Source organism: Emys orbicularis, chromosome 8 (genome assembly GCF_028017835.1).
Source record: "Emys orbicularis isolate rEmyOrb1 chromosome 8, rEmyOrb1.hap1, whole genome shotgun sequence".
In the NCBI taxonomy this organism is placed as follows: Eukaryota; Metazoa; Chordata; order Testudines; family Emydidae; genus Emys; species Emys orbicularis.
Window position 1 is genome coordinate 19,860,108 of NC_088690.1, and position 13,462 is coordinate 19,873,569.

Sequence of the window (13,462 nt, forward strand, 5' to 3'; positions counted from 1 at the left end):
AGGATACTGCAGGAAATTGTCATATCTGTCTCAGCATCCAACAAAGGTACTGATGCATAGTGAGCTTACATAGAGGTCCAGAATCAATATTAATGGGACAAGTTAATTCCTGGAGAACAGGAATTCTGAAATAGCACAGATGTAATCCAGAGGAATTTGCAAAGTCTCCACATTCAAAAGTTTTAAGCTAAAGCAGAGAACGCATCTGGATTCAGATGGTCGCAGAGCCAGGAATCCAATGGGGTGCCTTTGAGGCCATCAGGTCAGCGATCTTTGGAAACCAGCACAGATCAAGAGAGCATATGAAAAGCCTACAGGAGATGGGAACATTTGCTTGAGTGAGTGAAGCGAAATGGAATTAGAAGGAATTCCGAGACCAGGAAAAAACTCTAAAGTTACTTAATTAGTTGATAAAATAAGCTACTTGTCTGATATTGATGTGCACAGTGTTCATCATCCTGAGCTAATTTGAAAGTCTCATTTGTTTTAATTGTAAGCAGGGACTCATCATCAAATGTGTGTGTTTCTAGTGAAGTCCTGCAGGGATTGGTTCTTGGCCCTACACTATTTAACATTTTTATCAATGACATGGAAGAAAACCAAAAATCATGACTGATAAAGTTTGCAGTTGACACAGAAGTTGGAATGGTAAATAATGAAGAGGACAGGTCACCGATACAGACAGATCTGGATTGTTTGGTAACCTGGGCACAAGCACACAATATGCAGTCCACTAATACCTCTGAAGGAGGAAGAATTGAGCCATCTCTGCAGGGATTCAAACATGCAGTTCTAGGGAGTCTAAATATTCCCTACCCAAAACCAAAATCACTAAGCTTAAGGAACACATGTGGAATATGGAATCTTATATTACATCTGCTGCTTTAGAAGAATATTTTGGGAACCTCATGTAATGAGTAAGATTTAAATATTAAATCAGAGAATAAGAAAAGGCAAATACACAATAATTATCGAGTGGTTCAATGAAGGACATTGGTGCGTTTAATTATACTTGAGTTGGCAGTAGCTGCCTGTAGATTTTCTACAATGTCATAAGTTTTGACCATCAGTCTTTGGAATATCTATAGCACTAGATGAGACTGAAGGATGTGGGGGGGCATGGGAGAGGGAAGAGTGGAGGCTGGATTTAATAATTACTTATCTTTTCACTCAACACTTGACCATATTTATATAATGCTAAATAAACATGACTGCCATATCTGTAGCTGTTCCATGTTTGCTATAGCTTAAGGCCCAGTTCTGCAAACGCTACTAAGCACAGTCCTTAATACGATAACTAGTCCTGCTGACTTCAGTGCAATTACTACTCTCAGAAGAAAGGACAATGTTCAGTAGAAAGTATTTGCCAGATTTGGCCCTAAATTGTCACTGTATATCTATTTCTACTGTGTCTTCTAAAAGAACGTACAACATGTCTCTAGGAAGGTTTGGGAGAAAGGAATATCAGAATGTGAATGTAAAGAACAAACACTGAAAACAGAAGTCCACATTCCTCCATAAGAAGGGTACGGTGTACAAATCCCATGAAAGAGATATTAAGACCTATGAAAATGTTCAGTATCAGAGGGGTAGCCGTGTTAGTCTGAATCTGTAAAAAGCAACAGAGGGTCCTGTGGCACCTTTAAGACTAACAGAAGTATTGGGAGCATAAGCTTTCGTGGGTAAGAACCTCACTTCTTGCCTTGCATCTGAAGAAGTGAGGTTCTTACCCACGAAAGCTTATGCTCCCAATACTTCTGTTAGTCTTAAAGGTGCCACAGGACCCTCTGTTGCTTTTTATGAAAATGTTGTTACCACAGCAGTCCTGTGGTTCTTATCAATTGGAAGGTGGGTGACAGTAGTTGACCATAAAAACCACAGCTCATGTGAATTAGCCGAGAAAATTGTTTCCAAAGGTTAAACAGCAAAGGCTGCATTAGTCTGTTTTTTGACTAATATGTATTTTCTCTTTGTTGCAGAGGATCACCAGACAGGGATGGAATTGTAAGTACTGAACTCTTCTTATAAAATTATTTTTAATAGCATTCAGTCTGTGTCTGTCTAAAAGCATTGTTCTCTGCAAATCAGCGTAAGGAAGTCTTACACTTTCTCTCTATTTCCATTTAATGTAGTAAATACATTAAAAATTCTCTTTACGAGATAGGTGTTTGTTTAAATCAGAGGAATTCAGTCTGGGAAGATTATTTGTCAAAAATAAGCAGCCAGGATGGCTGCAGTGCCAAAATCATCTCTGTTGTACATACAGCCACTTTATAAATCCTGTATAAAAATAGTTCAAAGGTAATGTTAAATAAAATCAAGGATTTGAAAGCTGCTTTTTTATTATGAATGTTTACTTTTTATGGAAAAATGTTGTACAGCATTTTCTGCACAACGGCTTAATAATCTGAAAGGTTATTAAGAGAAATGTGACAAATTTGACTATTTTCTGTGCAATTTTTATTTTCTATATTAAATTGAAAATAGGAGAGTTGTTGCTTCAAAATTATGGCTGCTTTAACTTAAGGTTTTAGGAATGAATGTCCCTACTAAAACTGGACTTTAGAGGGGTTTTGATTCCTAAATTTCAAGTTTGCAAAGAAGTATGTTGGGTTCAGACATCAATTTTACTGTAAGTTGTTTTTTTAAAAGAGATTTTGTACTCGGATTTAAAAAGCTCATGCCTAAAATAAAAATCAGGAACATATTCAGAAGGAAAACTGGTGCAACTGGGAAACTGTTTGTAGTTGCTCTGCATCATACTCAGAGCTCTGGAGTGGAAACTAAACCAGTCATTAAAAATAAAATGTGTCTCCCGTAAAATCACACACAAATTGGATGGCCTAATTACCGCTTTAAGAGGCACAAGTCTTTTGGCATCTGACCCAAGATCCTTAGCTTGGTGATAACCCTGCACTCATAGAGCCCCTTGTCATTAATTGTTAAGAAATGTCAAGAAATGAAGTTCAGAATACTAAACTTTGGGTAACACTTTAATCAAGGCTCTATTCATCAGAAAGAAAGGAAAAAAATGTAGCTTTCCAGATTACATGAAACTGTGGAATGTACAAATCTGTCTTCCCTAGTCTTCAACCTCTGTTTCTCCTCTTCTGCTCCTTTTCCTTTACTTTTCTTTCTGCTCTTGGACTCTGGCCCCCCTTTTTTTCCCTTTGGCGGCGGCACTCCGCCCCCCCCTTTTTTTTTTTTGCGCTTGGGGTTGCAAAAAACCTGGAGCAGGCCCTGCCTCCTGTCTTCTGCTGCTCTCACTGTTTCTTCTCTCTTTTCTAAGTCAGCTGCAGTCAGGGATTTGCCCCTTCTCTTCTCCATATGCAGTACTCCTCATGTTTCAAATGCAGTGCAACTTTCCTTTTCTCCCTCTGCAATTTCTGAGGCCTCCTGTAAATGTGACATACTTACCCAGAGATAGTGATGTGTGGGGGAATTCTGTTCATCTTTGTGTCACGTATACAGACATAACCACACTGCGCTTCTTGAAGCAAGAAAAAAGTGTAAGGTGGATGCCCCCTATATAGGGAGTCTAAGAATGAAGAGTTAAGTTAATACAGGGGTGGCCAACCTGTGGCTCCGGAGACACATGCAGCTCTTCAGAAGTTAATATGCGGCTCCTTGTATAGGCACCAAATCCGGGGCTGGAGCTACAGGCGCCAACTTTCCAATGTGCAGGAGGGTGCTCACTGCTCAACTCCTGGCTCTGCCCCCATTCCACCCCTTCCCCTGAGCCTGCTATGCCCTCTCTCCTCCCCCACCCCCTCCAAGCCACGATACAGCTGATCGGGAGGTGCGGGGAGGGCTGGGGAGGTGCTGATCAGTGGGGCTGCTGGTGGATGGGAGGCACTGGGAACAGGGGGGAGCTGATGGCGGCTGCTGATGTATTACTGTGGCTCTTTGGCAATGTACATTGGTAAATTCTGGCTCCTTCTCAGGTTCAGGTTGGCCACCCCTGACTTAATAGATTGAAAGACCTTCTGAAACCAATGGCAAAACTACTATTGATTTCAGTGATAGCAGGATCGGGTGCCAAAGTTGTGGGTAGCTTGTCGGACCACATCATGGCTTTTTTTGTTGTTGATGCTAAAGAGTAGCAGAAGTAGCAATTGTTGTTGTTTAGATCTAGTATTACAGGCACTCTTCAATAGCAAACGGTTAGTAGTTTTATCGTCCGTGATAACAAGTCATTGAGCTAAAATGGGCAGCCCCATGCCCCGACCTGCTCCGCCTACCCAGTGCTCCTGCTGGGGAGCAGGAGAAGCCTGCGACCCCGCTCCCCAGCAGGAGTGTCGGGCTGAGGGGCGGGGCAGGGCAAACCCCCACACCCTGACCCCATTTCCCCAGCAGGAGTGCTTGGAGGGGGGGGAACGGGGGGGACTGCAGGCAAAAGGGGTGAGGAGGGGCCCCCCACTTGCTCTGGCCCAGGGCCCCACAAATCCCTAATTGGGCTAAAAGTTATGAGTGAGGTCCTTCTTCTCCCTCTTTCCCTGCCCCCAGCCATTTTACATGAGCTCTCTGATAAGCAGCCTCTGAACACTCCTAGTGGATTGGGTCCTGCAAGTGAGTTAGGCAAAGGAACACCTATCTTCCCCTGGTTTGTGCATCACATTGAGAGTATGTGGGCAGAGAGTACATGTGCAGGTGCAGAGGCAGAAACATAGGCACCTAGTAGGGCTGCCAACTTTCTAATTGCAGAAAACCCCACCCCCTACCCTGAGGCTCTGCCCCTTCCCCTCAGCCCTCCCCCACTCACTCCATCCCCCCCTCCCTCCGTCACTCGCTCTCCCCCACCCTCGCTCACTCGCTCATTTTCACTGGGCTGGTGCGGAGGTGGGGGTGCGGGCTCCAGGGTGGGGCTGGGGATGAGGGGTTTGGGGTGTAGGAGGGAGCTCCGGACTGGGGCAGAGGGGTTTGGAGTGTGTGTGGGGGGTGAGGGCTGTGGCTGGGGTGCAGGCTCTGGGGTGGGGCCAGGGATGAGGGATATTTGGAGTGTGGGAGGGGGTGCGGGCTCTGGGAGGGAGTTTGGGTGTGGCCGGGGGCCCAGTGCTGGGGCACGTGGGTTGGGGTCTGGGAGGAGGGAATGGTGCATGCTCCGGGTGGCATTTACCTCAGGCAGCTCCTGGGAAGCAACCAGCATGTCCCTTCAGCTCCTAGTGGGAGAGGTGGCCACAGGGGCTGTGCAGTTCCTGGTCAATGAGAGCTGCGGAGCCGGTGCTTGGGGCAGGGGCAGCATGCATAGCCCCCCGTGGCCACCCCCTTAGCAGAAGGGACATATTGCTGCTTCCCGGGAGTTGCGCGGATCCAGGTAGGGAGCCTGCCTGTGCCACCAACCAGACTTTTAATGGCCCGGTCAGCAGTGCTTACCGGAGCCAACAAGGTCTCTTTTTGACTGAGTGTTCCAGTCGAAAATCAGACACGTGGCAACCCTGGTGCCTAGGGAAACTTTTACTGCGAAAACTTAAGCACCAAACAAGTTTAGGAGGCTTCAGGGTTTGACAGAAGCTGAGTGGGGGTGTCGTGAATCCCAGTGAGACCTGATGCTGCAACTTAGACGCCTAAAGTGGCAGTTATTCTCATAAGTCCTGTTGTGAATCTAACCCTTGGTGTAACCTCCTTCAGTATGCTGTCTTCACGGTATGGTCTTGAAATCCCAAACTACAGAATCCCAACCATTCTGACTGTATCAGTTGTTGACATGCGCTGATCTTTTTTTATAGAGCAGAAGTTCTCGAGTTGTGGTCCGTGGACAGTTGGTGGCCAGATGGTGCTGACATCTCCTTCCCCATTTCCAGCTGCTAACATGCATTAATAGACAGACAAAATGTAGTAAATCCCTTCCTAATATTACCTTTCCATGCAAGCAACTGCTGTAGTTGCCACAGGAGTGAAATGGTGATTGTGAATGGGAGGGAAGGTGGTCTGTGGATCAAGTAGAGCGGAGGTGTCCATGAGACAGTCAAGAAGGGATGTTTATTAAGAAGGAGTACACGTTACGAAAAGTGTGAGAGCTTCTGATACGCTACCTGACTCTTCCTGCCCGTTTTACAGATTCAGGGCCTAATCCTGTGGGATCAGGCCCTTTAAGTGCTTGCTGAACCAGGAATAGGATCTGATGCGTCCTTGAGATACAAAATACCATAAAGCCTCTGTAGCCCAATATCCATCAAGCCTATTGTCTGGTGAATAGAGCCCTGGTATGAGTCCCAATGTTTCCTTTACATTTAAAGGAACCAAATTTGGCCAACCTTCTTTTTTTAAACTGTATAGTTTGTTTGCTAACTCCATGTCATTCTTTGTGTGTTTAAAACCCTCCCAATACTTTAACACTTTTTCTACAAAAACAAAATCCATTCCAGCTTCCCAGCCCTCATCCTCATGAGCCACCCTTCAATAACAAACCAGAGTGTGCACGTGAAGGAGGAAAAAAAATTTCGGTAAGGAAACAGATTTCAGTTTAAAGCTTCCAAAGGGTAATAAAAACAGTGAGTAAAAAAATGTTTTAAAAATTGTTGAACAAATTAGGAAAACTAGCTTTCAGACTTCTGATATGTTAGCTATAAATACAAATTTACTACTAAAAATGTAAAGATTAACAACTACGCAGAGCACATTCAAAGCTCAGTTTTTTCTCAGCCTCTAAAATAAGGTACTCGGTTCTGCATTTAGGTGCTTTGATACTACAGTGATGAGCATGATATAAAAACAGAAAGACTTAGGGCTTGTCTACATGAGCAGTTTGCACCAAGCTGGGGTGTGACTCTACCCCACACTGGCCTGCCGTAGACTAACTATCTGCACGGACCCTCTGGACACGTTAATAGTTTGTTAATGTGCTTTGATTAGTCCTGTTTCAAAGAGGGTTAGCTCAAAAGGCATTAGAGAACTGTTAATGTGCATCAGCAGGGTCCACACAGACAGCTGGTTTGCAGGAGGCTACATCAGGGTAGCGTCACACACCAGCTTGCTGCGAACTAAATGTTCGTATAGACAAGCCCCTAGGTGCTTTGTGGCCTGATCCAACTAAAATCAATAGGAGTCTCTCCACTGATTTGAGTGGAGGTTGGATGGGCCTTTAAATTTGGGTATTTGAGTGCCCTCGTGCTACTGTTAACCCAGTTCCATTCTGGGTGCTGTCTAATTTAGCTGCCTGAGTTTGAAAACTGGGCCTATATTAAGTATCTAAATTAGAGGATTGTTTAAACATATTTAGTGCCCTAAGTGTGGCCTGACATGTTTAGCATGCATAAGTGTGCTTAGTTTGACATCTCTCCGACTGGTAAACAGCTTGTTGATTTGAAAAGAGATTGGTTTGCTGCACGTACAGTACATTTTAATTGTAGAGACTTCTTTGGCATTTTTTATTGTGTGGTGAAGAGACAGTTGACTTTGCTTTAAGATTAACCTAACCATAGTGACATCAGAAATGCAGCGCAATTCCTGTCTGAACATTATAGTGGTCTTCATCTGCGCCACTCTGTGGAAAGGTGCATTAGGGTTTCTTTTATAAACTCCTTTGGGTAAATGTTTTATAACTTTGCAATTAAAATTTACACTGAGAGTACAAGTTCTCAAGCTAAGGCCAGAACTCTGCCCAGCTATCAGTTTTTGGTTTTGCTAATTAACAGATATTGAAAAGGGAACCATTGACAAAAAAACATTTTTGCCCTGGGTGGGGTTTGTGGGGGTGTGTGTGGTAAATAATAGCAGAGTTTGACCCTAGATCAATCTGAGCCTCTTTAGACTTCCAGCACACACCTCAGGTGGAAAATTAGTCACTTTTGCTGCACCATTTTTGCAATGAATAGAGTTTACTGCCTATAAGAAAGCAACATTAGTTTCTGCAGAAACCAATAATACCTGTTGGCATATCATGATTTTTTTCCAGAAAAGACTAAAGCAGTGGATGATGACTAAGCAAGGAGGCTCATTATATAAATGAAACATTACTTTTGACAAGGCTTTCTACATGTACACATGTGTATATGTAACCCCACAACTACCACTGTTGCAATCTGAAGAAAGCTATGTATACTCAATAAGAGAAGATGTTGTGGATATCTGTCCAATACTTGGTGGTCATGAACCTATAGCACTATAAATGTGCTGAAGTGTCTCAGCACAGCACAATGAATTAATAATTTTGCTTCCCTTCCTCACAGGAGTGTTGTGGATTTCAATTAATGGTTGTTTATAAAACAGACATGTGGAAGATTCTACAGAAATGCAAACTATCATTTATTTGCTGGGCTGTGGATTTTGAATTGCCCTATTTGTTACAAAAAAATCAGTCTTTTACATTATTTTAAAAAATTTATCGTTTGTATGAAATAGCTGTTTGTTATATAGGGACATCACAATCATCTAACTGTACTGACCAGTTTCTTTAGAGGGTTGCTAGTCTGGCCATTCTGTGACAGATTTCAGTAGTTTGCTCCAGATAGACATTGTGTGATTCTTAGCTCTTGAATTTAAAAATTGTAAAATTGTTCTCAAATGTATTACAGAAGAAAAGTAATGGAGCTCCAAATGGATTTTATGCAGAGATTGACTGGGAAAGATATGTAAGTATCTGGATGATCTCCTCCCCCCATTTAATAGATGTCAGTGCTATGTGATGAGGAATTCATATACCTTCATATGCTGCAGGATTATCTCATTCTGGTAGACAACTGTTTTCACTGATCCAAGTGTGTTTGCTTCATATGCAGCATCCTCATCTTCATTTCACTCTCTCCACTTCAGAATGAAGATCACATCCTGGAGTATTCACAACTCCAGCCTGGTTCAAATGTTACCACGTATTTCAGACAAAGACTCAGTTTTCCTTTCCACATTGTTATGTGGAAATGACTATTACTAGAGCAAGCGGGGGGGACTGTCACGAGGCACACTTCCCTCCGAAAATTTTTGCCTGTTGTTATGAGTTACACCTAAGATTACTGGAACTTGGAGTGATTCATGAAAACAATATTATCTCCAGTTTTTTTGTTTGTTTGATGTGAATTTGACAGTGTTTCATGTGCAGTTGATTTAACTATAGGTAGTTTCCCCTGTTGTTCAAGTATCCTGCAGCAACAGGGGAGAGAGAAAAACCTGCAATAAAAATAGGAAAATGTAATTGTAAAACCACAAAAATTGATATGAGGGAACTAACCCGTTTTTTCATGCTGAGTGTGCCTCTTTAAGTGATGGAGTGAAACTTACTGTTGAACTACATCACTGTGGAGAAAAAAATGAATTCAGCTATTTTATCACCCTACAAATGTGTAGTTGAAACCTAACCTTATTCTGAAATATATTTTATATCCGGATGTTAATTAGATTGTGTAAAATTATCCAGAGACTGGGTAGTTCAAATGACCCATTAAGTACCAATTACCCTGAGTAATAAGGAAAGGTCTATTTGAGACCGATTATACCATCAATATGGAATATGTCAAAGTTAATTGGGGAAAAAAATACATTTCAATTGAACATTGAGGACGTTTACCTGCAAAGAAGCGAACAGTTCAAACCTGTTAAATGCAGCACTAATAACTTCTGCCTTAACTGCCTACAGGTCTGATTCTATAGCCTATTCTACAGGCTTAAAGGCCTGCAAGGTCGAATGCTATTCTGGAATGTATGGGCTCTAGAGTAGAAGTCCTTCCCTGGAACGATTGTGTTTCTATACTATATGGCTTCTTATTTTTGGTGTCTGCCTTCCATTGTTTCCATCCCCCTTCCCAGCACTTTTTACCCTGCCTAATTCTGTGGACCATAGTTGCAGTAGTTTCTGCAGCAACCCAACCGAGACTGTTAAAATCCTGTGCAATTCCTACAATCCTGCCTTTCTTTTCTCTCCAAACCCTTACACTTGCCAGGTCAGCTCTGTGCAGTGGACTTGACTGACGCTGCCAGAGTTAACAGCAATATCATTTACCTTGGCATGGTAGGGTAGTTTATAGATATTAGCAAGCGCAGCTCCAGCCATGTTAAGCCTCCTATAAACAAAGCCTTCCCTTCAGCTTGTGGTATTTTTTTCTAATTTTGGGTAAAGCTCACTTAGTCAGCCCAGTGTTTCATTGACATATCCTCCCGACAGAAGAAATAGCTTAAGCTGCTCTTTAATAAAATGTTTAACAAGAACTTAATTACTTTGCTTTGTTTATACCCCACCCAGAATTCACCTGAGCTTGATGAAGAGGGATACAGCATCAGACCAGAAGAACCAGGCTATATCCTTTATTGTTAGCCTTACATCTTGGTTTGCAAACTGTAATATGATCATGGGTTCATGGAGTGGTCACTGAAATTTTTCTGTACACTATTATTCCTCAGCTAAAAGTGAAGCCCAGTGGAAAATCACCTGATACAGTTAACCAGAAGGCACTTCTAATTGCCTTGTTTTATTCATAAGAAATTAACAGAAAGGAGTAAGTGGATAGGAAGTGCACTGGGAAATAATTATGTTCAGTGCATGCCACTAAAACAGATCTGATTATAATGCTTACAGTGAATAGAAGCAGATTTCTAGCCCTTTTCTCTGGGTTGGCAGAAACTAGAAGGGTTGCAGAAGCAGTGTGTTCATTCATTGGAGGAAAGAAGCAGTTTACATCTCTCTGCAGAACGCCTTTGGCCTTGTAAGAAAGGAATTAAAACTAGAGGAGCTGAGCAAATGTTACATTTATGAGTCTTGAAAAGTAAGAATCATCATCTAATGGTCAGAACCCAGATCTCTAGATTCTCAAGCCTATTTTCAGCTCTGCCATAGATTCACTTGGGCAAGTCACCTAACTATACTTTAGTTTCTCCATCTATAAAATGGGGGTGCTACTACTTTCCTTCTCAACGAACTAGTGACACTAGTGAGTGTTTATAAATCATGCTGTGATTCTCTGATGGAAGTTAATATAGACATGTGCAAAGTATTGTATTTAGTCTCCAGCTTGTTTATGCTGATCTAATAGCTGTTTAATTGTTGACACTCTTCCTTTCATCCATTTAAATGGATGTAAGCAGGAGCATTAAGAGGAGACATCTTGTTTTTCTAAAAGCAAATCTAAGCACAAATGAATTTCCCTTTTGAAAATCACCATTCATTTACATTGACGTGTAAGAGGCTGTGAAAGTGTAGATACATATTTTATTTAAAATACATGTGTCTAGGGTGTGATAGGCACCATAGAAAACCCTTAAGATAGCTATACATTTTATTTACTTGGTACAGAGGAGCCATAACATTTTAGATATTCTCAAAATGTAGAACAATATATACACACTGGCCCATCTCCTCCACTGTGACGCACAGAGCACAGGTATGAGGTGTGCATATGAAGGAGGCTTAAAGCTCACATGTGCTCTCCCTTCATCCTCCTCCTGCTGGCCAGGACCTCTGCATTTTGTTTGAACAGGCTGAAGAATTCTCTCTTATCCCAGGATGCAACACACAGCTGAGGATTGGCACAGTGAAGGGATATTGTGGCTATATCCCCTTTCCTCCAACCATATCCATGTTGCAGGGAAAGTTAGTGGCATAAGATTTGGTGCTACTACCCCCTTTACACGGGGGGTGATCTCCCTTACTGGCTTTGCTCACTTTACAGGTAGTCTGTGTCAATGGTGCGATACAAAGCAGCCACACTGCATACAAGAATCTGGCCTGTGCCGTGAGCTGCCTTTAGTAAGTAGACCGTGGGAAAATAGACGCATAACTTCCTCCTCTGCTGCCACTGAAACTTCCTGGTTACGTATTAATGTACAGTGTAAACTGGTAAAGTGCTGACTGGTGGGAAAAGACTACTCGTAAATTAATGCTATCCCACAGTGCAGTTTTACCTACTTTTACGAGCAGTCAGCAATTTACATGTGTGTGTGTGTGTGTGTGTGTGTGTATCTGTTATATACAAATATGACAAAATGGAGTAGTGGTGACAGAATTGGCAAAAATGTGTATCCTTTGTTACCCATTTTTGCTGGTGTACAGTTGGAGTAAAATTTTCAAAAACGTTTAAATCCCATTTTCCAAAGTGACTTAGGACCCTAAATCTTATTGGAAAATCAGAGGGATTTAGGCTTCTTAAGCACCTATGTCACTTTAGAACATGGGCCTAAGGCACTTTTTGAAAACTTGACTTTAGGAGTTTGAAAAGATGGGGATGGGGGTACTCTTTTGCCTCCACTCTGTATGAAAAGCCTACCTCTTAGCAGAACAAAAAATTCTTTAACTGTGATCTACCTACCAAAGGAAAGCACTTTTATTCCTCAAGCGAATCAGAAGAAGAAGAAGAGTCACACAAGAAATTTAATATTAAGATTAAGCCTTTGCAGGCTAAAGACATTCTTAAGAGTGCAGCAACTGTAGATGAATTGAAAGCATCAATAGGTAACATCGCACTTTCTCCATCTCCAGTGGTGAGTGCCTTGTGTTTTAATCTTTTACAGAGTTGGGAGAACAATAACATCCTATCCTGGTTAACTGTATTAGTAGTCAGCAAGTCTGTTAATCAAACTGATTCATAGTTAAATACAATTTTTTTGCACTTTGTCTAGTTTAGACACTATTTCTTAGTTTAGTCACCCAGCAGCCACGAATAGCTCTGGGAGATTCAGTGTCATGCTTTTTAATAGATATTTTTAGTTCAGAATGTGCTAAAATATTATAAAGTTTCCTGAATGTGTTAAAATACTATGAAGAGTCTCCTTATAACAACTTCTCTATGTACTCTTTTATTTTAGTGAGTTTCACACATCTCCAAATGACCAAAACCCAACATGTATACTTTTTTCTTATTTTATTATTTAAAAAAATTAGTCTTTGCTATTACAGTAGAATCTGGACAATCCAAACTCCAGTTATCTGAAACTCCCCATTATCCAAAACAGGGTCATGCTCCCCTCATATCTGTTAATTGCGTGGAAATTTCCCTCCGATATCAAAACTTATTAGGGCCTGATACTGCCAATCTTACATTGGGCAGTAGCGTACAATGAGTCATCTTACTGAAATCAATGGGATGGATAATTCATGTAAAAAATTACTTCTCAACATGGGTAAGGGTGGGAGAATTGGGCCCTCAGTATCTCTCATGACACTTGAATAATTGAGATTGTACTGTAATAGCAATAAGACAATAAGGCAAAACTCCACTGAAGTTGTTGGTGCTACAAAATGTAAAAATGGCAAAAGTAAGATCAGAATTAAGCCTCGTGTATTTCCCTGCTTTTACCTTCCTTCTTTCATCCTCACGTCTTAATTTTAATTTTTGTTTCATTTTCTGCAGTACATAAAAATCAATCAGAACTACCTCTTGTTTTGATCTGTTACTTTCCAGATCACAATCACACCTATGCATCTTTGTAATAACACTGATACACAATGTTACATGTGCATTCCTTAATGAAGAAATAAATCTAGATTTCTAAAAGGAAGGACCATATTTCATTAAATCCTTCCTCTTTTTCATTCCATTAG

General features: G+C 41.5%; 1 protein-coding gene across 1 annotated transcript in view; it reads left to right on the top strand.

The window, feature by feature from the left end:
• SGIP1 (SH3GL interacting endocytic adaptor 1) overlaps positions 1–13,462 on the top strand; it is a 178,772-nt gene that overhangs the window by 92,494 nt on the left and 72,816 nt on the right. Inside the window, exons 5-9 of the mRNA XM_065409303.1 lie at positions 1,980–2,004; positions 6,366–6,443; positions 8,514–8,570; positions 10,172–10,226; positions 12,227–12,402. Coding sequence (XP_065265375.1) covers positions 1,980–2,004; positions 6,366–6,443; positions 8,514–8,570; positions 10,172–10,226; positions 12,227–12,402 — 391 coding nt within the window. The remainder of the gene's footprint in view (positions 1–1,979; positions 2,005–6,365; positions 6,444–8,513; positions 8,571–10,171; positions 10,227–12,226; positions 12,403–13,462) is intronic.